General features: G+C 32.9%; 1 protein-coding gene across 5 annotated transcripts in view; it reads left to right on the plus strand.

The window, feature by feature from the left end:
- Positions 1–27,391, plus strand: part of WDHD1 (WD repeat and HMG-box DNA binding protein 1) — a 115,823-nt gene that overhangs the window by 24,993 nt on the left and 63,439 nt on the right. For all 5 annotated transcript variants that reach the window (XM_074290756.1, XM_074290754.1, XM_074290753.1 and 2 more), the window contains 4 exons: positions 4,353–4,459; positions 4,589–4,730; positions 5,569–5,785; positions 8,564–8,739. In XM_074290756.1, coding sequence (XP_074146857.1) covers positions 4,353–4,459; positions 4,589–4,730; positions 5,569–5,785; positions 8,564–8,739 — 642 coding nt within the window. The remainder of the gene's footprint in view (positions 1–4,352; positions 4,460–4,588; positions 4,731–5,568; positions 5,786–8,563; positions 8,740–27,391) is intronic.

Raw genomic sequence — 27,391 nt, forward strand, 5'->3', positions numbered from 1 at the left:
TTATATTGGTCTGATTGGGTTTCTGGTAGGAATATATAGTTAATTTAGGCATGAAGAAGAACATAAATATAATAAATCATATTAATAATATAAATATTTTAAAAATCATATGATATCAGTATGTGCTGAAACATCTTTTGATAAAATCCAGTATTCATTTCTTTTAATCCTACAAAGCAGAGATAAGCAAATTAACCAAGCAAACATTCTATGTAATAGAAAACTCGAGGCCTTTCCAGTAAGATCAAGGGTCAGTCAGAGAAGCCTGTTATATTACTTATTTATAATATTACTATGTTATTTAATATAATGGTAGAAATGCTAGCCATAATCATCAAAGAAAAATTATGGTAATAGTCATTAGCAAAAGAAAACAATTATTAATTTTTGCAGATGATATATTTAGAAAACCCTTAAAAATTCATCAAAAATTAATTCAAATAATTACTAAATTTGGCAGGACTGCAGAATATAAGTCCATGTAAATAATCAGTATTCTTGTATGGCATGAACAAAAACCCATCAGGAAGACATAACTAAAGAATTAGAGAAACATTCTTTGCTTAAGGGTTGATTGAGTCAATATAATAAAAATGGCAAGTTAGTTTAAATATTCAATGATATATCCATTGTACTATCATAAAAATTTTTTATTTCTAGAAAGAATAATAATGAAATTCATACCAAAGAATAAAAGTTCAAAAATCATAATGTAAAAAGTGGAAAGGAAAAGGTTCTATCAGTACCAGATTTTTAGCTGTAGTATAAAGCAATAAGCATCAAAACAGTTTTGGTTCTAGTTTAAAAAAAGAGATGAATCAGTTGAACAGATTAGTACACAGCATACAAAAGAAAATAAACAGTAGCATAATGTTTGATTAACTCAAAAATCTCTGTCTTATATAAGAAAGACTCACTATGTGACAAAAAATTTCTGGGAAAGCTTCATAGCAGTATAATAAAAGTTAGGTTTAGTCCAATACTCACAGGATATACCAAGTTAATCTGAATTGAAAAAGTAACATCACAAATTAAAGGAACAAAGAAGAAATTGCTTTTTAGATCTGTTGAATAGGGAAAGACTAAACAAGCAATAGAGAGACTACACAAGGTAAAATGAACAATTTTGATTTTATACAATTTAAGTTTTTGCACAAACAAATCTAATGTAGTTAACATTTGCTTTAGAAAATTATTTGTAGCCAATTCCAATAGACTTGTGATGGAAGAGCCATATGCATCCAGAAAGAGCACTGTGGACACTGGATATGCATCCAAAATAATATTTTCACTTTTTTTTGTTTGTTTGTTTTTATTTGCATGCTTTTTGTTTTCTTATTTTCTTTTTTGATCTGATTTTCCTTGTGCAGCATAATTGTGGAAATATGTATAGAAAAATTGCACATGTTTAACATATATTGGATTACATGCTGTCTAAGGAAGGGTGTAAGGAGAAGAGAGGGAGAAACAATTTGGGAAAAAATGTTTTGCAAGAGTTAATGTTGAAAACTATGCATATATTTTGAAAAAAATAAAAGAAAATGAGGAGTTTGAAGTAGGTGACATTAAGATGACCTACTACAAAGTCCCATGCTTCTATGAATTGTAATATAACCCTCTGAATTGTGTTAATTGCCAACAAATGGTCATGGACAAAGCAAAAGGTGAATTTGATTCCATTAGGAATTTGTTTAATGTTTCATTTTGACAGGTACAGGAATATTTTTTAAAAAGGGGAAAAATAAGTTTACATGCCAACTTTATTATATATTTAAAAGGAATAGCAAGTTGTATGTATTAAGTTTACAGTGTTTGCAAAATTATCTCTTATTTCACTATATTATGGAAATGCTTGTTTTAGTCCATAAATTCATTCATTTATTTATTATTTTTTTTCTGAGGCTGGGGTTAAGTGACTTGCCCAGGGTCACACAGCTAGGAAGTGTTAAGTGTCTGAGACCATAGTCCATAAATTTAAAATAAACAAATATATTTTAATAGAAAAAAAAGAAAAAATTATCTGTAAAGGCCTGCTTTCCCCTCTTTTTCTCCCCTAATCTTTGATATTTCTATGAAGGTTACAATTAATGAGAAAAGGTAGATTTTGAGTGAGAAAGATTTCTTGCTGAAATCCCACTATCTGACCATAAACAGAAACTTGTGTGTAAGTGTATGTGTGTAGAGAGAGATTTAATAAATATTAAATATTAGTTGGAGCAACTAAGTGGCCAATGGATATAGAGCATTAGCCCGGAAGACTTGAGTTCAAATGTGGCCTAAAACACATACTAGCTGTGTGACTGTGAACAAGTCACTTAAACCTCTCTCCCCCTCAAAAAAAGAAGGGGAAATAGGTAATTGAAAAAATATGTATATAAATTGGAAGAAAGGAAGTAAAACACTTCCTTTTTTCTAGGCATTGTGCTATGTCCTTTACAAATGTTTAATTTGATTCTCATAGCAAGTCTAGAAGGCAGGTGCTATTATTAACTCTGGGCAGCTAGGTTGCAAAGTGGTTAGAGTACCAGTCCTGGAATTAGGAAGACTTGAATACAAATCCAGCCTCAAATACTCACTAGCTGTGTTACCCTGGGCAAATCACTTAATCTTGTTTCCTCATCTGTAAAATGAGCTAGAGAAGGAAATGGTACCATTTCAGTGTCTTCACCAGGAAAACCCCAAATAGGGTCATGGAGATTTGGACATGATTGAAATAATTCAACAATTATTCCTATTTTATAGTGGAGGAAACTGAGGCAAATGGAGATTTAGAGCATAACTTACCTACGGTCTCAGAATTAGGAAATACTTGAGTTTAGCCTGATACCAGGATTGAATATAGGTAATTCTGTTTCTAGGAATTGCCAGCCATTCTGGAAAGGAGTTTGGGACCATGCCCCCAAAATAACAAAGCTTTGTGAATCCCTTTGACCTAGCAATTCCAATGACCAGAATTCTGCAAAGAGAGATCAAAAATGGTACCAAAAATGGTTATAGTAGGTCTTTTTGTAGTTGCCAAAAATTCTAGACTTTTACTGGGGTATAGTTTAAAAAAGATTATGGTATTTGAATTAATAGAATATTATTATATAACTCCTGGATTCTTGACTTCTCTCATTCTACATATCCAATCTGTTTCTGAGATCTGTTGATAGCACTTTTGCCACTTTTCTCAAATATATCGTCTTCTCTCTTTTTGATACTGTTACCACTCTAATGCAATCTCTCATCACCTTACAACTAGACTATTATAGTAGCCTGCTGGTAAGTCTGCTTCACTCCAATCCTCTATTCATTTATTTTCCTGAAATGCATTTTATCCCCTACCTTTTACCTCCCTTCTCCATATACACATCAAGTAAATTTCAGTGGTTTCCTGTTACCTTCAGGAAAAAATAAAAAATTCCCTATTTGACTATCAAATTCCTTTTTAACCTAGCCTCTTCTTACCTTTCCAGTCTACTTATACCTTATTCATTACACATATTTTTAGTTCCAGTGATATTGGCTTCCTAGCTATTCCACAAACAAGACACTCCATCATTCTTCACTGGACATTCTCTTTGGCTATTCCCATTCCTAGAGTACTTTCCCACCTGTACTAGGACTGCTGGCCTTCCAAGATTTCCTTTTAAGTCCCAAGTAAAATTTTATCTCATTTAGGAAATCTTCTCCAAGCCCTTTTAAATTCAAATGTCTTCCCTCTTTTAATCATTTCCTATGTATCTTGTATTTAGCTTGCATTGTAAGCTTCTTGAGGGGAAGAACTATCTTTTTCTTTTTTTTCAATGCACATGGTTGGCACTTAATAAATAATGAATAATTATAAGAAATGATAAAATGGATAGTTTTGAGGAAACTAGAAAAAATTCAGTTAATAGTTGCAGCATGAGGTGAGCAAACTAAAAAACCTAAAAAAAATTGTTTGGTTCAGCATTTCAAAGAATAATTGAATGTTTATTGTATTTCTACTGTATCCCTTTGTGTAATAAAGTCTAGTTAGAATTTTCTGAAACCTAGGATAATGACATTTAAAGAATAATAACAGCTAACATTTATATAGTACTTTTAAGGCTTGCCAAGTGCTCTATATATGTTATCATTTTACACAATAACTCTATCAGGTGAGTGCTGTTATTAATTTCATTTTAAAGATGAGAATTCTAAAGCAGAGAGGTTAAATGACGTGACCGTGTTTGTACAGCTTGCAGATATACAGGATATGAATATAGATTTTTCTTGACTCCTACTCCAGCATTATCCACTGTGTTAGCTATTACTAAATCAGAATTTATATACAATTCCAGCTTAACTAAAATTGGCTTTGTTTTATTATCCATTTTTCTTGATAGCCCCTCAATGTAGTGACCTGGTCTCCTTGTGAAAAATATTTGGCAGCAGGGAGTCTAAATGGTTATATTGTAGTTTGGAATGTGGAAACCAGAGACTGCATGGAAAGGTAGAGTTGAATATACATTGTTTATTATAGTTTTCTTTGGTTTTGAAAAATTCACTGGAATTTACTGAAAGATTTCTTTAAAATTTCTGTATTACGTTTTAAATTCAAGTTCTATTTTCTTTTTTTCAGGGTGAAACATGAGAAAGGTTATACAATTTGTGGTCTAGCGTGGCATCCTACTTCAAGACAAATAGCATATACAGATGCTGAAGGAAACTTGGGGCTCCTGGAGAATGTTTGTGATACAAATGGAACAAAGTCAAATAGTAAAGTAATACTATAGAAATTTGATTCTTTAATGGTGATCACGCATGCATATTATACCTAAAATATGGTTAATATAAATTCTAAGGAAAAACATTTGACAAATTTGTAAATTAGGCCTCTGCTTATACCTCATTTGTCAGTTGTGGTCCTTTACTTGACTTTCTACCAATATTATTAGAATGAATAAGTAAATGAAAATGTTTTTAATTTCAACAGTTGTTTGAATTTTATAATCTTACATTTTCATAGAATGATCTTGTGGTGATACTTGAAAGACATAATCAGTGATTAATTCTTATGATAGAATCCCAATTCAAAAGTATCTTATTTTTATCTGCCATGACAATAGTCCATAGTGTACAGTTTGTAACACATTTCTTTTAAAAAATATCAGTTAAATGTTTATATCATGCTTACTATGTATAGTGTACTGTGGGAAATAAAAACAGAGTTCATGCCCTAACCCTAAAGGAACTTGCTATCTAATTTGAGAAATATTTATGTACACAAAAGATAATTTATCATATAAGGCAGTAATTTTTGATGGCCTAATGAATTGTGGCTTGTGGTCCCATAAGAGGTCTTGTAATTAAAGGTAGGGATTGAAAAATTGTGATATATTATCAGTAAACGTTTGATTTCTATGTTTTATATACCCGTATACTTGGATCACATAAATATTTCTCAGGTGAAAAGGAGTTGGAGTGAAAAATTTAAAAAGCCATGGTATAGACAACTAGTATTGTAGAAGGGAACAGATATATTTCAACTGATTATTAATTAACTTCTGTTTAATTAACTTTCCCTAAACAATTCCTGAGATTAACTAATTTTCTTTCAAGGTTTCTGGCATGAGAAACAAAGTTTACACTGATCTTTTTGATGGAGATGATGATAGTGACAATGATGACAGTGATGATTTTTTAAATAAAAATACGGAGTTCCAATTAACTCCAAAAGGAAGAACAAATTATGAAGATGATGAAGATGATCTTATGTTGGCTTCAGGTTATTCTAGACACAGAAATCACATCCTAGAAGATGATGACAATTCAACTGGTAAGAGTCTAACAATGTATATATGATAGGCTGGGTGGCTGATAAATTATTTTAATTTTCAGTTGAAATATTAAGAAATTCATGAAAATTTCTTAATGTCAGATCAAGAATGTATCAGAGACAGTGCCTATCAATTTCAGGATAGCATTGGACAGTCTGCTTTGATGTCCTTGTAGACAAGATGGAGAAATGTCAAAAGATGTGATATTATAATTATATTCATAACTAATGATTTGCCAGATATAAAGAATATCAATTACAGTACTGGCAGTCAAATTTTTTTTTATCCAGTTTTTAGAGAGGTCTGTAGAGGCAGGAAATAGGGATCTGTCCTATTTTTCATTTATATGAAGACTTGAATGAATATCTATTTTCTTATTTGTGTATGACAGTATAAAAAGCAGGGAATGTCATGTGTTAAATGATGGAATCTATTTTCAGCTAGTTAGAATAATGTACTACATTTCATAAGAATAACTTTAGTACATACAGCATTAAAAAAATTTTTTTACAAGTCTTTGTTGGTATAGTTTGGGGTCTATTTGGCTTTATGAAATTTATGTGAAAATGTTAGGGGGGCTTTCTTTATGGTAGGTTCAATACAAGTTAAAGTGTGATAGTAGTTGCCAAAAAGGTTTCTCTAAATCAAAGAAATGTAGAGGATAGAGCACCATCTTGGAGTCATATAGATAGGTCTGGATTTAAGTTCTTCCTCTGTTATATGTTGGTACTGTGGACAATTCATTTAAGTTCTCAATATCATTGAAATGCTTTAAGATTGAAAGTTATGAATTATTTGTTGATTTTCATTGGTGGAAGGAGTTTCCATCAGGAGATCCCCATACCAGTGAAATTAATGGACTGAATTAGCTCCCTCATAAATTCATATAGCTTTATAGAAAAAAAGAACCTATTATATATTAAACCACAAACTTTTTCCTATTTCAAAATATAGTTAAACAAGTAAGGATATCAACTTGTAGATAATTCATTCTAAATCTCTTCTCTACTGGTATTATATATGGGAGAGGTAGAGTGGTGTAGTAAAAGAATTGGTGGTATTAGTGTCAAGGAAACTTGGCTTCAAATCAACCTCTGACACGCTGATTCTGTGGTCCTTAAGCTCTTAGTACCCCACCTCACTCAGGAAGATTCCAAGTTGCAACAATTTCTCACCTATGTTAAAAGTTATTTTCTTCCTTGATAATTCTCTATATATACACCAATGAAATCAGATTTACAACAGCAAAACAACAACAAAGTTATACACATATTTACAAGTGTATACTTGAAAAAAATTAAATTGCTGTGGAATGTTAATTGTCCTTTTTGATTTTTAAAAAATTTTGTATTATTTTGTACAGACCTTTTCATGTTATATTCCTTATCATTCTTACATCTTACTAGTACTCTAGTTGTTGACTTACTAAGTTATACTTCCTGGTACAACTAGTACTCTAGTTGAAATACTACAGCATGAAGTATTGAGTAATTCCCTAAATGGAATTAATAACATATAATGAATATAATATAATATAAAAATAATAAATATATGATTAATTATTGGGCACTGTTTTTGAAAGACATTGACTGACAAAATTTCAGAGCATAGTGATAAGGGTAGTGAGCCTGCAATGCGAAGGTCAGATAAAGCAACAAGGGACTTTTTGTAATAAGTCTTTTCACCTTTGGAGTTTTTATTTTTCTCATCCATGAAATTAAATGTTTAATTTTGGGACTTAAAAAGCATTTTCATTACTAGTATTACCCCCATTTTACAGGCTTAATGAGTCTGTGATTTCTTTAAATTCCCACAATAAGTGGCTTGGCCTTGAATCCAACTGTCACCAAAATGAATTTGATGAATAAGATTATTTCCATGGTCCCTTCCATTCTTAACATTTTAGAACTCTTTGTTTGATTTGATAAATTTAGCTTAACATAGTGACAGAGATTGGAACAAGGGACAAAATTTATTTTGTGTTCTCCAAAGGATAGAGTTAGTTCCAACAGATGGAAATTTAAGAAAACAGATTTTTCTTCAATGTAAGGAAGAACTTTCAACATTTAGAACTGTTCAAAAATACAATGAATTTTTATGAATCACTGGTCACATTTTTTGTAAATAATTGGAAGACAATTGCCTTTTAGGAATTTTATAGAATTGCATTGTAGATTGTACTAGTTTATCAACAGTTCTATGATTCTATTATTTTTGCAGCCTAAAAAAAATACATGTTTGAATATTCAAAGTGAAATTCCACAAGTAGAGTTACTATATATATAGGCTACATTTTAAAAATAAATCTTAGAAAATTCCTTGTTGTATGTAGTTTGGTTTCCAGATGGGTAGCAATACAAGAAAAATGATTTCATCTGTCTTTAGGTTAGTAAATTATAGAGTTAAATTTAGTTTCATATTAACAAATGTATTTCATTAAGAGAGCCAGAGATTATATAGGACTGCTTTTGCCTATGCAATTGATTCTTTTTAACTTTTGCTTTAGCAATCACCAGGTGCTCCATTGGCATAGTGAGTCCTTTTGCAAGATAATCCCTTTTCTATTTTGACTGGTGTATAAATGTCCAGTGTTCTATGGTCAGAGAGATACTATTACCAAGAGACTATCTCCTGGCTGGCTGATTGGCAAGTTAGATTTTTCACAATTTGTATGAGATAATCAGAGATTGGTCTTTATTTTCACAACAACTTCTTAGCTTGTGCTCTTTGTTTTCTTGGTATTTATGATTCTCTGATTACAATATTTTCTGTTTTAGAGATTGCATTGACAGGAAAACATACTCATGGAGAAAAAGAAGAAAAAGATGAAAGCATTCATGCTCTGCCACTTACAGTTTCGCAAAGGCCAAATTATGATGGCCCAATGCCATCTCCCCAGCAAAAGCCATTCCAATCTGGTTCTACTCCCTTATACCTCACCCATCGATTCATGGTAGGTCTCATCAGGAGGTTTGTATTTGAGGATCAAAAATATTTCAATTATGTTTAGCAGTTATCCTTACTGTTACGAGACAATAGAAAACCTTGATTACTTGAAGTAGATTATTGTAGTTAAGTTTCTGGTTAATTAAAGTCTTAAAATCTTGTTAGAGATTATTCTAATATGTATGACTACTTTTTTTATCTTATAGAATGTAGTATACTAAATGTAATTGCATCTTATGTGAATGATTTTATCTCTCTCAATGCATCATTTTTCATTTAGAATTTTTTCATTGTATGACTATAAATAGGAAATATGGCTGTAAAAGGAAAAAGAAATTGTATTTGTCTTGACCTCAGGCTTTTTTAAAGATTAGCCTTTTGAATAAATTCCTGCTATATTTATATTTCCCTATTTTCTCTCAACGTAGAGTTCAGAAAAAAATTAATCGAGCATTTCAAAAAAATGAATTCTCAGTAATCAAGGTTTTAGTGCATTGTACAGGGCCACAGATAGTGGGGAACCTTGAGTGAGGTATAAAACCCTTTAGTCCAGTAAAAGGAACCCTGCTGACGTGTCTGGTTTGGCTCCCCATCCTCCCCAGGGAGATCTCAGCGTTCCTGAGAATTCAGAGGACATGACAATTTATGTTGTTGCAGAATTATACTAAAGTGGCAAGGAGACATTTGTACACAGTAGCAAGTTGTTTATGTGGTCCTGCATATGTAAGTGTAGCATGTAAACATAGGATATATAAGACTGAGGATTTTTGGAAAAAAAAAAAAAAAAAAAAAAGAATCCTTTATGACCATCTTTATGAGTTCTGCCTCATCACTCCTCACCCAAGAATCAGGACTCAGGCTGGTACCAAAGTCCTCCTGTGAGTAGGTCCAGACAATTGGCATCCGAACAGTGCATGTAGTTTATGGTTCTTTTAGATGAATACATCTGCAAAGAATTATTTTTTAAAATTAGAGACAACATTTTATTTTGAAAATTTTTTGAAACTTTTGTGTAATTGTCCTTACTCAGGAGACTTTTATCTCCTGTACTATATAATATGAGGATTTTGACTTTTGAAAAAGGTATGGTTGTAGAAAAGGCATATTCCCATGACCTTATGCTTGCTGTTTTCCATGTCTGAAGTGCACTTTTTTTTACCTCTGCATCTTAGTATCCCTGACTTCTTTCAAAATGTAGCTACGCACCACCAATTACTACTATCTTCTAGTATTTATTGTATGTTTTGTAATCATTTCATATATGCACATGTTATGTGCACGCATGTCACATGTAGCATAACACAATGCAAGCTCCATGAAGATAGGATTGTCTCTATTTAATATCTTCCTAATAAAATTGTCTTCATCCTCAGTGGTCTGGTGCATAGAAGTTGCTTGATAAATATGTATGGTTTGACGGCTAAATGTCTTGCAATAAGCCAGTAATGTTTCTTGATAGAAGATAAAAGCTATCTCCTATTCCAGATCCTTCATTGTTGAAAATTTCCAGTCTTCAGGCAAGCTTTGACCTTAAATGATTTAGTTCCAGGTCTCTACGGCAATAAATGGATATCTTCTGTCATGTTAGTATCATGTAATACCTCCTTCCCTTCCTTTCCAGTTTCCCTTTATGTGTTGTCTTCTCCTTTAGAATGTAAGCATCTTGATATCAAAGACTTTTTCTTGCTTTGATTGGCAAATCCTATATTTAGCATATTTATGTTGTTATCAATACTTAATGCTTTGTCATTCTATAAGGAGTATAGATACCTCATTCTTCCTAATCCCAAGTTAAACATTTGTTTTTGTATCCTGTATCACAAAGCTAAATTAAGGAGAAAATGCATAGTCATTTATAACTTTTATGATTTAGAAAAACCTATTTCATTTTTTTCAAACAGCAAAAATCTGACTTCTCATCCTTCAGCCTCAAACATCTCCCTTCCCTACTTTACAAATTAAGACGAATAAACCCTTTTACAAACAAAGATGAGTAAAAAAAATTTGTCTCGTGCTTCATTCAAGTTCTATATCTTATTCTAGGATAGCATGTTTCATCATAAGTCTGCTAGAATTATGGTTGCTCACTCCTAATTCTTCCAGGGCTATTTGCCTTTGCCATATTGCTATCGTTGTATAAATCATTCTCCAGTTTCTGTTCACTTCATTTGGCATTGGTTTTGTATCTTCTTAGGTTTTTTTTTTTTTTAAAAAAACTTAATTATTATTATTATTATTAATTTTTAATTATAACTTTTTATTTAACCATACATATGCATAGGTAATTTTTTACAGTATCTCTTGTACTCCCTTCTGTTCCGAAATTTTCCCCTCCTTCCCTCCACCCCCTCCCCTTGATGGCAGGCATTCCCATACATATTAAATATGTTATAGTATATGTGCAGAACTGAATTTTGGTGTTGTTGTTGTTGCAAAAGAAGAATTGGATTCGGAAGGTAAAAATAACCTGGGGAGAAAAACAAAAAAAATGCTAACAATTTATACTCATTTCCCAGTGTTTCTTCTTTGGGTGTAGCTGTTTCTGTCCATCATTGATCAATCAGAATTGGATTAGCTCTTCTCTATGTTGAAGATATACACTTCCATCAGAATACATCTTCATATAGTATTGTTGTTGAAGTGTATAATGAACTCGTAGTTCTACTTATTTCACTCAGCATCAATTGATGTAAGTCTCTCCAAACCTCTCTGTATTCATCCTGTTGGTCATTTCTTACAGAACAATAATATTCCATAACATTCATATACCATAATTTACCCAACCATTCTCCAGTTGATGGGCATCCATTCATTTTCCAGTTTCTAGCCACTACAAAAAGGGTTGCCACAAACATTTTGGCACATACAGGTCCCTTTCTCTTCTTTAGTATTTCCTTGGGATATAAGCCCAGTAGTAGCACTGCTGGATCAAAGGGTATGCAGTTTGATAACTTTTTGGGCATAATTCCAGATTGCTCTCCAGAATGTTTGGATTCTTTCACAACTCCACCAACAATGCATCAGTGTCCCAGTTTTCTCACATCCCCTCCAACATTCATCATTATTTGTTCCTGTCATCTTAGCCAATCTGACAGGTGTGTAGTAGTATCTCAGTTGTCTTAATTTGCATTTCTCTGATCAATAGTGATTTGGAATACTCTTTCATATGAGTGGAAATAGTTTCAATTTCATCATCTGAAAATTGTCTGTTCACATCCTTTGACCATTTATCAATTGGAGAATGGCTTGATTTCTTATAAATTAGAGTCAATTTTCTGTATATTTTGGAGATGAGGCCTTTATCAGAACCTTTAACTGTAAAAATGTTTTCCCAATTTGTTACTTCCCTTCTAATCTTGTTTGCATTAGTTTTGTTTGTACAAAAGCTTTTTCATTTGATATAATCAAAATTTTCTATTTTGTGATCAATAATGATCTTTAATTCTCCTTTGGTCACAAATTCCTTCCTCCTCCACACAAGTCTGAAAAGTAAACTATCCTATGTTCCTCTTAATTTATTTGTGATCTTGTTCTTTATGCCTAAATCTTGGGCCCATTTTGATCTTATCTTAGTATGTGGTGTTAAATGTGGGTCCATGCCTAGTTTCTGCCATATTAATTTCCAGTTTTCCCAGCAGTTTTTGTCAAATAATGAATTCTTATCCCAAAAGTTGGGATCCTTGGGTTTGACAAACACTAGATTACTATTTTTATTCACTATCTTGCCCTGTGAACCTAACCTATTCCACTGATCAACTAGTCTATTTCTTAGCCAATACCAAATGGTTTTGGTGACTGCTGCTTTATAATATAGTTCTAGATCAGGTACACCTAGACCACCTTTCTCTGACTTTTTTTTCATTAGTTCCCTTGAAATTCTCAACCTTTTATTCTTCCATAGGAATTTTGTTGTTATTTTTTCTAGGTCATTAAAATAGTTTCTTGGGAGTCTGATTGGTAGAGCTCTAAATAAATAGATTAGTTTAGGGAGTATTGTCATCTTGATTATACTCGCTCCCCCTATCCAAGAGCACTTAATGTCTTTCCAGTTATTTAAATCTCACTTGATTTTTGTGGCAAGTGTTTTGTAATATTGCTTATATAATTCCTGACTTTCCTTTGGTAGATATATTCCTAAGTATTTTATACTATTGACCATTATTTTGAATGGAATTTCTCTTTGTATCTCTTGCTGTTGGATGTGTTGGTAATGTATAAAAATGCTGAGGATTTATGTGGATCTATTTTGTATCCTGCAACTTTGCTAAAGTTATGAATTATTTCTAATAGCTTTTTAGCAGAGTCTTTGGGGTTCTCTAAGTATACCATTATGTCATTCGCAAAGAATGATAGTTTGATTTCCTTATTACCTACTCTAATTCCTTGAATCTCTTTCTTGGCTCTTATTGCTGAGTAGTAATGGTGATAGTGGGCAACCTTGTTTCACTCCTGATCTTACTGAGAAAGGTTCCAGTTTATTGCCATTACATATGATGTTTACTGACGGTTTTAAATATATGCTCCTTATTATTTTAAGGAATAATCCATATATTCTTATACTCTCAAGTGTTTTTAGTAGGAATGGATGTTGAATTTTATCAAATGCTTTTTCTGCATCTATTGAGATGATCATATGGTTCTTGTTAATTTGGTTATTGATATAGTCAATTATACTAATAGTTTTCCTAATATTGAACCAGCCCTGCATTCCTGATATAAATCCCACTTGGTCATAGTGTATTATCCTGGCGATGATTTTCTGTAGCCTTTTTGCTAATATTTTACTTAAGATTTTAGCATCAATATTCATTAGGGAGATTGGGCTATAATTTTCTTTCTCTATTTTCAGCCTACCTGGTTTAGATATCAGTACCATGTCTGTGTCATAAAAGGAATTTGGTAGGATTACTTCAATCTCTATTTTTTTTCCACATTGGAGTTAGTTGTTCTTTAAATGTTTGGTAGAATTCACATGTAAATCCATCTGGTCCTGGGGATTTTTTCTTAGGGAGTTGGTTAATAGCTTGTTCTATTTCTTTTTCTGAAATGGGACTATTTAGACTATTTACTTCTTCCTCTGTTAATCTGGGCAAGCTATATTTTTGAAGGTATTCTTCTATTTCATTTAAGTTATCAAATTTACTGGCATAAAGTTGAGCAAAGTAGCTCCTAACTATTGTTCTAATTTCCTCTTCATTAGTGGTGAGTTCACCCTTTTCATTTTCAAGACTAACAATTTCCTTTTCCTCTTCCCCCTTTTTTAATCAGATTTACTAAGGGTTTGTCTATTTTGTTGGTTTTTTCATAGAACGAACTCTTAGTTTTATTAATTAATTCAGTAGTTTTTTTTACTTTCAATTTTATTAATCTCACCTTTTATTTTTAGAATTTTAAGTTTCATGTTTGGGGTTTTTTAATTTGCTCCTTTTCTAGCCATTTTTAGTTGTAAGCCCAATTCATTGACCTTCTCTTTCTCTATTTTATGCAAGTAGGCCTGTAGAGATATAAAACTTCCCCTTATTACTTCTTTGGCTGTATCCCACACCTTTTGGTATGATGTCTCATTATTGTAATTTTCTTGGGTGAAGTTATTAATTATGTCTATGATTTGCTGTTTTACCCAATCATTCTTTAGTATAAGATTATTTAGTTTCCAATTATTTTTTGGTCTATTTTCCCCTGGCTTTTTATTGAATGTAATTTTCATTGCATTGTAGTCTGAAAAGGATGCATTTACTATTTCTGCTTTGCTGCATTTGATTTTGAGGTTTTTATGTCCTAGTATATGATCAGTTTTTGTATAGGTTCCATGAACTGCTGAGAAGAAAGTGTACTCTTTTCTGTCTCCATTTAGTTTTCACCAAAGATCTATCATATCATACTTTTCTAGTATTCTATTTACCTCTTTCACTTCTTTCTTATTTATTTTGTGGTTTGATTTATCTAATTCTGAGAGTGCAAGGTTGAGATCTCCCACTATTATAGTTTTGCTGTCTTTTTGTCTTTTTGCAGCTCTCTTAATTTCTCTTTTAAGAATTTAGATGCTGCACCACTTGGTGTGTATATGTTTAATATTGATACTGCTTCATTATCTATGCTATCCTTTAGCAAGATATAATGCCCTTTCTTATCTCTTTTAATTAGATCAATTTTTGTTTTTGCTTGATCTGAGATGAGGATGGCTACTCCTGCTTTTTTGGTTTTGCCTGAAGCATAATAGATTCTGCTCCACCCTTTTAGTTTTATTTTGAATGTATTTCAGGTGTGTTTCCTGTAAACAACATATAGTAAGATTCTGACTTTTAATCCAGTTTGCTAACTGCTTCCTCTTTATGGAGGAGTTAACCCCATTCACATTTAGGGTTAGAAGGACTAATTCTATATTGCTTGCCATCCTGTTAACCCCTGCTTATGCTTTTCTCCTTTCTTTCCCTCTTACTCCCCTACCCAATATTAAACTTGTGAACACCACTTGCTTTTCACAGCCCTCCCTTTTTAGTATCCCTCCCCCACCTTAAAGTTCCTCTTCCTATTTTACTCCTTTTTTTTCACAATTTCTTTATTCCCTTCCCCTTAGCTTACTCCTTCCCTCTCACTTTTCAATGAAGTGGAAGTTTCACCATAAATCGAATATGTCTATTGATACACACTATGTTTATCCCCCTCCTTTCTTTCTCTCAGGTTACCTTTGCTTCTTCATGTGATGTAGTATCACCACTTTACTCTTTTTTATGATATAATTTCCTTTCCACTTCTAGTTTCCAGGACAAATTATACATATGTTCTTTACATATTTTTATGGCAGAAGTACTCCTGCTTTTTTGGTTTTGCCTGAAGCATAATAGATTCTGCTCCACCCTTTTACTTTTAGTTGAATGTATCACCCGGTTTCAGGTGTGTTTCCTGTAAACAACATATAGTAGGATTCTGACTTTTAATCCAGTCTGCTAACTGCTTCCTCTTTATGAGGCAGTTTGCCCCATTCACATTTATGGTTAGAAGGACTAATTCTATATTGCTTGCCATCCTATTAACCCCTGCTTATGCTTTTCCCCTTTCCTTCCCTCTTACCCCCCTACCCAGTATTAAACTTGTGAACACCACTTGCTTTTCACAGCTCTCCCTTTTTAGGATCCCTCCCCCACCTTAAAGATCCTCCCCTTATTTTACCCCTTTTCTTCACAATTTCTGTATTCCCTTCCCCTTAGCTTACTCCTTCCCTTTCACTTTTCAATGAAGTGGAAGAAGTTTCACCATAAATCGAATATGTCTATTGATACACGCTATGTTCATCTCCCTCCTTTCTTTCTCTCAGATATAATAGGTTACCTTTGCCTCTTCATGAGATGTAGTACCACCACTTTACACTTTTTTATGATATAATTTCCTTTCCACCTCTAGTTTCTAAGACAAATTGTAGATATGTTCTTTACATATTTTTTTGGCAGAAGTATAGTTCTCAAGATTTCTTTTTACCTTTTTAGAAATCTCTTGAGTTCTGTATTTGAAGATCAAACATTTGTGTAGGTCTGGTTTTTTCATCAAGAATAGATGGAATTCATTTATTTCGTTAAATGTCCATCTTCTTCCCCAGAAAAGGATGCTCATTTTTTCTGGGTAAGTTATTCTTGGCTGCATACCAAGTTCCTTAGCCTTTCAGAATATCATATTCCAGGCCCTTCGTTCTTTTAATATGGATGCTGCTAGATCCTGGGTCATCCTTATTGTGGCTCCTCCATATCTGAATTGCTTTTTTCTAGCAGCTTCCAATATTTTTTCCTTCATCTGATGGTTTTTGAACTTGGCACTATATTTCTTGGCGTTTTGATTTTAGGGTCCCTTTCAGTAGGTGATCAATGAATTTTTTTCAATATCTATTTGACCCTCTCTTTCCAAAATGTCTGGCCATTTCTCTTTGATAATTTCCTGGAAAATTGTGTCCAGGCTCTTTTTTCCCTCATATTTTTCAGGGGTCCACTTATTCTCAAATTGTCTCTTCTAGATCTGTTTTCCAGGTCTGTTGTCTTTCCAATAAGATACTTGACATTCTTTTCAATTGTTTTGTTTTTCTGGTTTTGCTTGACTAATTCTTGGTTTCTCCTTGAGTTTCTACTTGTTCGAGTCTAATTTTCAATGATGTATTTTCTTCACTCACTTTTTTTATATCTTTTTGTAATTGTCCAATTGAGTTTTTAAGCGGGTTTTTTTCTTCTATGGAATTTTTTCCATTTCATCTATTTCATTTTTTAGAGAGCTGTTTTCTTTTTCCAACTCAGTAATTTTATTTCTCAATGATTTGTTTGTTGTTTGTTTTTTTCCTGAGGCTGGGGTTAAGTGACTTGCCCAGGGTCACACAGCTAGGAAGTATTAAGTGTCTGGGACTACATTTGAACTCATGTCCTCCTGAATTCAGGGCTGGTGCTCTATCCGCTGCACCATGTAGCTGCCCCAATTTGTTTTCTTTATCCATTCTGTCTTTAAATTCCTGGGATGACTTCTCCAGACTCTATTTCCAAGCTTCCCTTTCCTTTTCCCATTTCTCTTCTAGCTCTCTTGTGAGAGCCTTTTTGATTTCCTCAATGCGAGTCTTATGTATTGAGGAGCAGATCATATCCCTATTAGGGGATTCCTCTGGAGACAATCTTCTTTTAGTCACCTCGGAGTTTGAAGTCTGCTTTCTTTCCATATAGAAGCTGTCAATGGTTAGAGCCCTTTTAAATTTTTTATTCATTTTGTCAGAACAGGACTCAAAGAAAACAAATTGACAAGAGAAACAATTGGTCTGTTTTCGGGAGGGGGATGGGGCTGGATGGTGTTACTGGGCTATCTCTACAGACTGAAGGAGACAGCAGTGAGGCACTAACAGGACAGTGATGGCTGTGCTATGTCTGGGCTCTGAGGGTCTAAGAACGTGCTGAGTCATTCCGGGTGGGGGTGGCCATTCCGGGAGATGCTAACTTTCTGGGGTTTTATTCTTCACCTCTGGTGTTTATACCCTCTCCGCTGCTCCTGGCTTGCTGCCAAGACCGAGTATCCACACTAGGTTAAAAGTCTTTTTGCAGAAAAGGAAGAGATTGTACCCCTCCCCCCTTTGGTCTACAGTGTGAGCTGCCTGTCTTGCTCTGGCTGCTTGCCCTCAGTCTTTTCCCAGTCTGTTTGTCCCCTCCCCTGAGCAAACACAGACCTTCTTTGGCGAATTTCAAGGATGTCTTCTGTTGATGATTATTTGTGGGTTTTTTTTCTGGTCAAGCATTAATTCCGAGGCTTGTCATGAAGTAAGTCCTGAGAGAAAACACGGAGCTCAAGCAGCTATCTGCCTCCATGCCTCCATCTTGGCCGGAAGTCCCTCTTCTTAGGTTTTTAAGAAAACATTCTTTTTAGTATTTCTTACAACAAAGTAGTATTCCATCACATTTATATGCTGTAAGTTGTTTGACCATTTCCCAGTTTATGGCCAGCTCCTCAGATTCTCATTCTTTGCCATTTTGTACATGCTTAAAGTTTGTTTTGTTTAAGACTATACCTTCTTTTACTCCCCTCTCCTCTATGTATCTTCCTGTTCTTTTCTTTCCCTCTTGTTTTCTTGTTTAATAAAATATATTTCTCTACCCAACTTTGTATATGTGTAGGTGTATTCTTTATTTTACTAGTTCAGATTAGAGAGAAATTGAAATTTTAATTGGTTCTCCATCCCCTTTGTATAGATGTCTATTTGTACACCCTAATTATAGGAGACACTTTTTCCCAATTTTTTTTTTTCCGACTTTTGCTATCCTGCCTCATAACTCCAGTGTATTTCTCTTCCCCTCTCTTTCCTGCTCTTTAAAATCATTAGGATGTAAAATAGAACCATTCCCAGGCATTGTCTGATTAAACTATTATTCCTAAATGTAATCATCATTAATGAATTAATGTGATATAAGGGTTTAAATGGGATAGAATATAAACAATTTATCCATGTTTAATCAATTATCATTGTTCATGATTGCTTTTTTGTGTTTCTCTTAATGCCTATTTCAAAGTTTCTAAAGAGCTCTAATCATTTTGTAAAGAATGTTTGGAATTCCTGTTTCATTAACAGTTCATTTCTTCCCCCTCCCCCCCGACCCATATCATTATACTTGGTTTTGCCAGATAAGTTAATTTTGACTAAAAGTCCATATTTTTTGCTGTATAGACAATCATATACCAAGTTCCCTGTTCCTTTATAGTAGTGGCTGCTAAATTATGGGTGATTCTGTGGCCTCAGCACTTGAATTTTTTATTTATTTATTTATTTATTTATTTTAATGTGGAAATTCTGTATTTTGACTATTGCAGTCTGGGGAGTTTTCATTTGGGGATTTATTTTAGGAGGTGACTGCGTTCTTTCTATTTCCACTTTGTATTCTAAGATGTTAGGCAGTTTTTATTTGTTTGTTTTGATTTAATAGGTTTTCCCCCCCCAATTACATATCAAGACAATTTGTAGCATTCGGTTTTACAAGATTTTGAGTTCCAAATTTTTTTTTCCCCACTTCTTCTCTCTTTCTAAAATAATAAAATTTGATATACGTTATAATATGTACTATCATGTAAAACATATTTCCATATCAGTCATAGTGTGAAAAAACAGATCAAAAGGAAAAAAACATGAAAAAGAATAAAATAAATGAAAATAAATATTGAGAATCCATTAATTCTTTATTTGGATGTAGATAGCTATTTCCTTTGTGAATCCTTTATCTTTGTCTTCAATCATTGTGTTACTGAGAAGAACCGAATCATTCATGATTGATCATATAATGTTGCTGAAACTGAACAATGCTTTCCTGGTTCTGCTCATTTTACTTTGCATCTTTTCACATAAATCTTTCCATGTTTTTCTGAAATCTGCCTATTAATCATTTCTTATTGCACAGTAGTGTTCCATTACAATCATATACCACAGCCCCAATTGATGGTCATCCCCTCGGGTTTACAATATTTTGTCACCATAAAGAGGACTACTATAAATATTTTTGCACATATAGACATTTTCCCCTTTTTTATGATCTCTTTGGTTTACAAATTAGTAGTGGTATTTCGGGATCACAGAGTATGTGCACAGTTTGGTTGTCCTTTGGGCATAGGTCCAAATTGCTCTCCAGAATGGTTTGACTCAGTTCACAGTTCTACCAACAGTGCATTAGTGTTCCAGTTTTCCCCACATCCTCTCCAGCAATTATAATTTTCCTTTTTTTTTTTTTTTTTTTTTTGGTCACATCCAATCTGATAGGTGTGAGGTGGTAAGTCAGAATTGGTTTCATTTGCATTTCTGCAATCAGAAGTGATGTAGAGCACTTCTTCATTTACCTATAGATAGCTTTGATTTCTTCATCTGAAAACTGGCTTTGATCATTTATATTCTTTGATCATTTATCAACTGGGGAATGGCTTGTATTCTTGTAAATTTGATTCAGTTCTCTATATATTTGAGAAATGAGGCCTTTATCTGAGTTGCTTGCTGTAAAGATTGTTTCCCAGATTTCTGCTTTCCTTCTAATCATGGTTGTATTAATTTTGTTTGAACAAAAGCTTTTTATTTTAATATAATCAAAATTATTTGTTTTGCATTTCATCATGCTATCTCATTTGGTCATCAATTCTTCCCTTCCCCATAGATCTGATAGATTGCTCTTTTGTTTAATATGTTTTGATTTGTTTAATTTGTTTTAATATGTTTAATTTGTTAATATATTTTAATTTGTTTATAAATGTCTTTATGTCTGAATCATGCACCCATTTTGATCTTATTTTAATATATGGTGTGAGATGTTGGTTTAGACCTAATTCGTGTTCTGTTGTTTTTTTGATTTCCCAGCATTTTTTGTCAGATAGTGAGTTCTTATCTATCTCAAAGGCATCAAAGGCTGAGATCTTTGGGTTCATTAAGCACTAGTTATTTTAGTTATTGAAGATTATGTCTTGTCTACCTAATCTGTTCCATTAATGTACTGCTCTATTTCTTAACCAGTACCAGATAATTTTGATGATTACTACTTTATAATATAGCTTGAGATCTTGTACTGCTAGGTCCCTTTCCTTTGTATTTTTTTTTCCCTATTTCCTTGATAGAATTGAACTTTTGTTCTTCCAGATGAATTTTTTTATTATTTTTTCTAGCTTTATTAAATTATTTTTTGGTAGTTTGATTGGTATGGCACTGAATAAGTAAATTGCTTTGGGCAGAATTGTAATTTTTATTATTTTGGCTCAGCTTACCCATGAGCAGTTGATGTTTTTTCTAGTTGTTTCAATCTGACTATTTGCATGAAAAGTGTTTTGTAATTGTGTATATATAGTTTCTGGGTTTGTCTTGGCAGGTAGACTCTCAAATATTTATATTGTTTACAGTTATTTTAATTGGAATTTCTCTTTCTTTTGCTTTAGTTATTTAAAGAAATGCTATTTATGTGATTTATTTTATATCCTGTAACTTTGCTAACATTAATTATTTCAAGTTGTGAAAGTATAATCAGAACAAATGGGAAAAACCACAAAAAAGAAAAAAACAAAAACAAAAACCTTAAAAATTAGTAGTATTCTATTTGAATTCAAATTCCATAGTTCTTTCTTTGAATGTGGATAGTATTTTACATCGTGAGTCTTTTGGAATTTTCTTGGATATTATCAAGAACTAAATCTGTCATTATTGATCATTGCATAATGTTATTATTGTTTATATTGTTCTTCTGGTTCTGCTTACTTCCGTCAGCATCAATTCGAGGCTTTTCAGAAATTTGCCTACTTATCATTTCTTATAGAACAGTAGTATTCTATTACATTTATATGCTACAAGCTTGTTTAGCCATTCCCTAGTTGACAGGAATCCCCTCAGTTCATACTAGTATTTTGTTCAGTTTTTGAATCTATATTCTTTAGGGAAATTGGTCTCTACAATTTTCTTTCTGTGTTTTAGCTTTTTATGATTAATTTTGAGCACTATATTTGAACTATAAATGTAGTTTGATTGGATTTTTTTGCCCGTTTTTTCAAATAGTTTATATACTGTGCGAATTAGTTTTTGAAAGTTTTTAGAATTCACTTGTGAACCTATCTGACTGTTGGATTTTTTTTCTTAGGGAGTTCATTAATGGCTTATTTAATTTCTTATTTTAAGATGAATTTATTTAGGCATTCTATTTATTGTAAATATTCGTTGATTTCACTAAGTTTTTCAGATTTGTTGGCACATATAATCAGGCAAAGTATTTCCTAATGGATGCTATAATTTCTTCTTCATTGGTGGTGATTTTATCCTTTTCGTTTTTGATATTTGATTTTCTGCTTTCTTTTTTAAAAAAAGTAGATTAACCAATGGCCTATCTTACCTTATTGATTTTTTTTTTTTTCATAAAACCAGTTCTTAGCTTTATTTATTAGCTCAGTAGTTTTTTTACTTTCAATCTTATTAATGTCATATTTGATTTTCAGGATTTCCAACTTGGTGCTTGATTAGGGATTTTTATTTTGTTCTTTTTCAAGTTTTTTAGTTTGCATGTCCAATTTTTCATTCTGTTAATATAAGAATTTAGGCAAATAAATTTTCCTTTGAGTACTACTTTGACTACATCCCATAAATTTTGGTGTGTTGTTTAATTGTCATTTTGTTTAATGAAATTATTATTTCTATGATTTATTCATTGGTTCTTTTTTTTTTAATAGCTTTTTATTTTTCCAAATACATGCAAAGACAGTTTTCAACATTTATTTTTGCAATACCTTGTGTTCCAATTTCTTCTTCCTTCCTGTCCTCCTCTCTTAACTCCTTGACACTGTAGGTTAAACATGTATAGTTCTTTTAAACATATTTCCATATTCATTAGCTGCATTTAAAAAATTAGATTAAAAGGGGGGGAAAAATAAGCAAACTAATACTACCACCATTAAAAAAAGGTGAAAATTCTATGCCATCCACGTTTAGTCTCCAGAATTTTCTCTCTGAATGCAGATGCCTCTTTTATCACAACTCTATTGGAACTGCCTTGAATCACCTTATTGTGGAAAAGAACCAAGTCCATCACTCTTGATCATTATACAGTCTTGTTGCCTATGTACAATGTTCTCTTGGTTCTACTCATTTTGCTTAGTTGTTCATTGAAGTGAAAATAGTATATTGTGATTCATTCAGTCCCCATAGTCCTCTTTCTGTAGGCAGATGACTCTTTCCATCACAAATCTATTGGAACTGGCCTGTATCACCTCATTGTTGCAAAGAGCCAAGTCCATTACAGTTGATCATCACATAATCTTCTTGTTGCTTTATATAATGTTCTTCTGGTTCTACTTACTTCACTTATCAGCAATTCACTTTCTGAAATCATTTTGCAGATCATTTCTTATGGAACAATAATATTCCATAACATTCATATACCATAACTTATTCAGCCATTCTCCAACTAATGGGCATCCACTCAGTAGCCAGTTCCTTGCCATTATAAAAAGGGATGCTACAAACATTTTCACACATGTATGACCTATTTATTTTTTAAGATTAGATCATTTGGTTTCCAGTTAATATTTGTCTTTCCACTCTTTGTTGAACAAATTTTATTGCATTATATCCAAAAAGAAGATAATTAATTTTTCTGACTTTCTGTATTTGATTTTGAAGTTTTTATACCATAATAAATAATCATTTTTTGTGAAGGTTTTATGTGCTTTTGAGAAAAAGGCATATTCTTTTGTTTCCGTTTAGATTTCTTCAAATCTCTGACATAGAGATAAATCTGTCATTTGTCATTAGATGACAAAATCTGTCATATTTAACTCTTATAATATTCTGTTTACCTCTAGTTTATTTCTTCTTTATTTTTTGCTTAGATTTATTGAGTTCTGAAGGACAGTTGAGGTCTTGCACTAGTATGGTTTTACTATTTCTTCCTGTAACTTACTTAATTTTTCCCCTAAGAATTTGGATGCTATATTATGTATATGTATTATATATATGTTTAATATATATGTTTAATATTGATGTTAATTCATTATCTGTGATACCTTTTAGTAAGATCTAATTTCCTTCTTTTTCTCTTTTAATTAGGTCTATTTTTGCTTTTACTTTGAGATTTGGATTGCTACCTCTGCCTTTTTTTTTTTTTTTTTTAACTTCAGGTGAAACATAATAGATTCTTCCTTACCTTTCTTTCTGTTTCAAGTGTGTTTCTTCTTTTTACCTTTTTATGCTTCTCTTGGGTTCTATATTTGGAGGTCAGAGTTTTTGTTTAGCACTGGTCTTTTTATCAAAAGTAAATGGAATTCACCAGTTTCATTGAATGTCCATCTTCTTCCCTGAAAGAGTATGCTCAGTTTTGCAGGATAATTTATTCCTGGGTGCATTCCAAGTTCCCAGCTTTCAGAATATCAGATTCCAGGCCCTTTCATCCTTTAAAGTGGAAGTTGCTACGTCTTGAGTAATCCTTATTGTGGCTCCTTGGTATCTGAATTGTTTCTTTCTGGCAGTTTGTAATATTTTTTCCTTGATCTGATATTTCTGAAATTAAGCCATGATACTCTTTGGGGTTTTAATTTTGTGATCTTTTTCAGATGTTTGGTGAATTCTTTTAATGGTCATTTTATCTTCTGATTCTATGACATCTGGGCCGTTCTCTTTGATGATTTCCTGAAAAATAGTGTCTAGGGACACAATAAGGGACTAAGGGAGTCTTTAGATTGTTTCTCCTAGATCAGTTTTCCAGGTTGGTTGTTTTCCCAATTAGTTATTTTACATTTTTAAAAAAAAATTTTTCATTTTTTTGGTTTTGCTTGACTGATTCTTGTTGTCTCATCAAGTCATTTGTTTCCATTTGTTCCCTTGTGAATTTTAGTGAATTGTTTTCTTCATTTGCTTTTTTTTTTTTTTCTTTTTGTATTTGTCCAATTGGATTTTTACTTATTTATTTTGCTGAGGCAATTGAGATTAAGTGACTTGTCTAGGGTCACACAGTTAGGAAGTGTTAATTGTCTGAGGTCAGCTTTGAACTCGGCTCTTCCTGACTTCAGGGCTGGTGCTTTATCCACTGCACTACCTAGCTGCCCCCAATTGAATTTTTGAATGAGTTGTTTTATTCTGTGAAATTTTTTTCCATTTTTTAAGGAGTTATTTTCTTTTTCTGTTTCACAAATTCTGTTTTTCTGGAAGTTGTTGTCTTTTTCCATTTTATCAAATCTTTTAATAAGTTATAGGCCTTTTCCAAATCCTCTTGCAAAGTTTTTTATTTCCTTTCCCCATTTTTCTTTTAGCTCTCTTTTAAAATCCTTTTAAATTTCTTCTAGGAGAGTCTTGTGTGGGGACCAGGTTATATTATCTTTGGGGAATTCATCTGGAGATGATCTGCCATTAGTCTCCTCAGCGTTTGAAATCTATTCTCTTTTACCATAAAAGCTGTCTATCATCAGAGTCCTCATTACTTTTTTACTCATTTAAAAAAAAAAAAAAAAAAAAAAGCTAAGGCCTGCTTTTAGGGCAGGGAAAGTTTTCCAAGCTTCCTCTGGAAGCAGCAGCTTTTTTTATAAGTGACAGAGGCTGCAGGGGTCAGTGCTGACTCACTCCCAGTGCTGGGTTGGCATGGCCAGGTCCTGTGAAATTCTGGCATTTTGGGGTTCACTATTTACCGTTTGTGTTTTTGTTAGATGTTTTCTAATTTCTCTGCTGATCTACTGGCTTGCAACTAGGGCAGAGTGGCCAACACTGCTGTAGAATCCTCCCTGTAGATTTTTCTGCCACTCAGAGTCTGCATCATTCTGGGACTCTGCACTGTCTGTGCTAGCTTTTGTGCTTAGCTTCTTGTGCTTGGCTGCCTCCTTCCTGTTTCCAATTGAAACAGACCTTTTCTGGCGATCTTCTTATAAAGGGCTGAAACTCTGAGTTGATGCTCTGAGGTTGATCCAAGCACTTAAGGCTAATTACCAATTGGACAATACTCTATTAGCATATGCTTGGAAAAATGGCCCTTTCCACTATTCTATGCTGGTTCAATCTTTTAGTATATACAGAGAATTGTGGAAAGGATTAGGGGGTGGAGTAAGACAAGCCAGAGCTATTTTGTAGAAGAGGAAAAAGAGGGTCACAGAGGTCCTGTGTCCATTCCCTTCTACCCCTAAAGACAAAGAATAAAAACTAAGGACTTTTGCTTATCCTGACTCTGGCTGATTCTAAGGTATCCAGGATACTAACTCGGACTTCACGTCTTCTAAATTATATTTTGCTAGTAATTTGTTGCACTCCAAATATTTATGGGTTCTGCCAGTCCAGATTTAATTCTGAGGCTGGATTTCGTAATTAGTGTGAGGGTAGTAGGAGAAGATCATTGAGAAATGTGTGTTAACTTGCCTCTGCCCCCAGAAGTTGTGTGTTTCTTCTAAAGGATATATTGTAGGATTCTGGGTTTTGGTCTACTTTGTTAACTACTTCTGTTTTATGGGAGAGTTCATGCCATTCATATTCACAGTTATGGTTACTACCTGTGTATATTCCTTCATTCTATTTTTCTCCCTATTTGCCCTCTCTCTCTTTTTATTCTTTCCCTTCCCAACAGTTTTTGCTTCTGTCTACCTCTTCCCCTTTATTGCCCTCCATTCTGTCTTTCAGTCCTCCCTTGTCTCATCCTCTCCTACTTCCCTGTTGACTAAGATAGATTTCTATATTCAACTGATTATATATATTATTCCTTCTTTGAGTCAATACTGATGAGTAAGATTTAAGCGACTCCTATCATTCACCCTCCCACCTTCCCTTGCACTGTATTAGGTCTTTTGTGCATCTTTCTGTGAAATGATTTACTTCATTCTACTTCCTTCCTTCTGCATCCAGTGTTCTCACCCTTTCTCATCCCTTAATTATTTTTTTAAATCATTCCCTCAAATTCACCTTAAAATTGTGTCCTCCACCTATGTATATCCCTTCTGATCATACTATTAGTGGTACAATTTTTAAGTATTATAAGTATTCTCTTCCCATGTAGGAGTGTAAATAGTTTAGTTTTATTGAATCCCTTATGTTTTCTTTTCTTTTTAAACCTATTTATGCTTGTTTTGGTATTAATTTTGAAGATCATATTTTTGTTCTAGTCTTTAAAAAGCTTGCAATTCTACTTCATTGAATGAACAAAAAAAAATGATCATTGGAGTATTATGCTTAATTTTGCTAAGTAAGTGATTGTTGTCTTAGCTCTTTTGCCTTTTAGAACATCATGTTCCATAATCTCCAATCCTTTAATGATGCAGCTGCTAAATCCTACGTAATCCTGATTGTGAGCCTCCAATATTTGAATTGTTTCTTTCTGTCCACTTGCAGTAATTTTTCCGTGACTTGATAGTTCTGAAATTTGGCTATAATGTTTCTTGGAATTTTTATTTTTGGATCTCTTTCCTGAGATGGATTCTTTGAGTGCATTTTTGCCCTCTGATTGTAATATATTGGGGAAGCTCTCCTTGATAATCTTTTGAAAGATGGTGTCCTGATATTCCTTTTAATTAAGGCTTTGAGATTATCCACTGATGCTGATATTTTCTGCCTTACATCTCTTTTCTAGGTCACTTGTTTTTTTTCTCATTCTTTTGAATTTTTTTGATCGATTTTTGATGTCTCATAGAATCATTAGTTTCCAGTTGTTTTTCTCAACTAATTTTTGTGCTTTTTT

The sequence above is a fragment of the Sminthopsis crassicaudata genome, chromosome 2, assembly GCF_048593235.1.
Source record: "Sminthopsis crassicaudata isolate SCR6 chromosome 2, ASM4859323v1, whole genome shotgun sequence".
Lineage (NCBI taxonomy): Eukaryota > Metazoa > Chordata > Mammalia > Dasyuromorphia > Dasyuridae > Sminthopsis > Sminthopsis crassicaudata.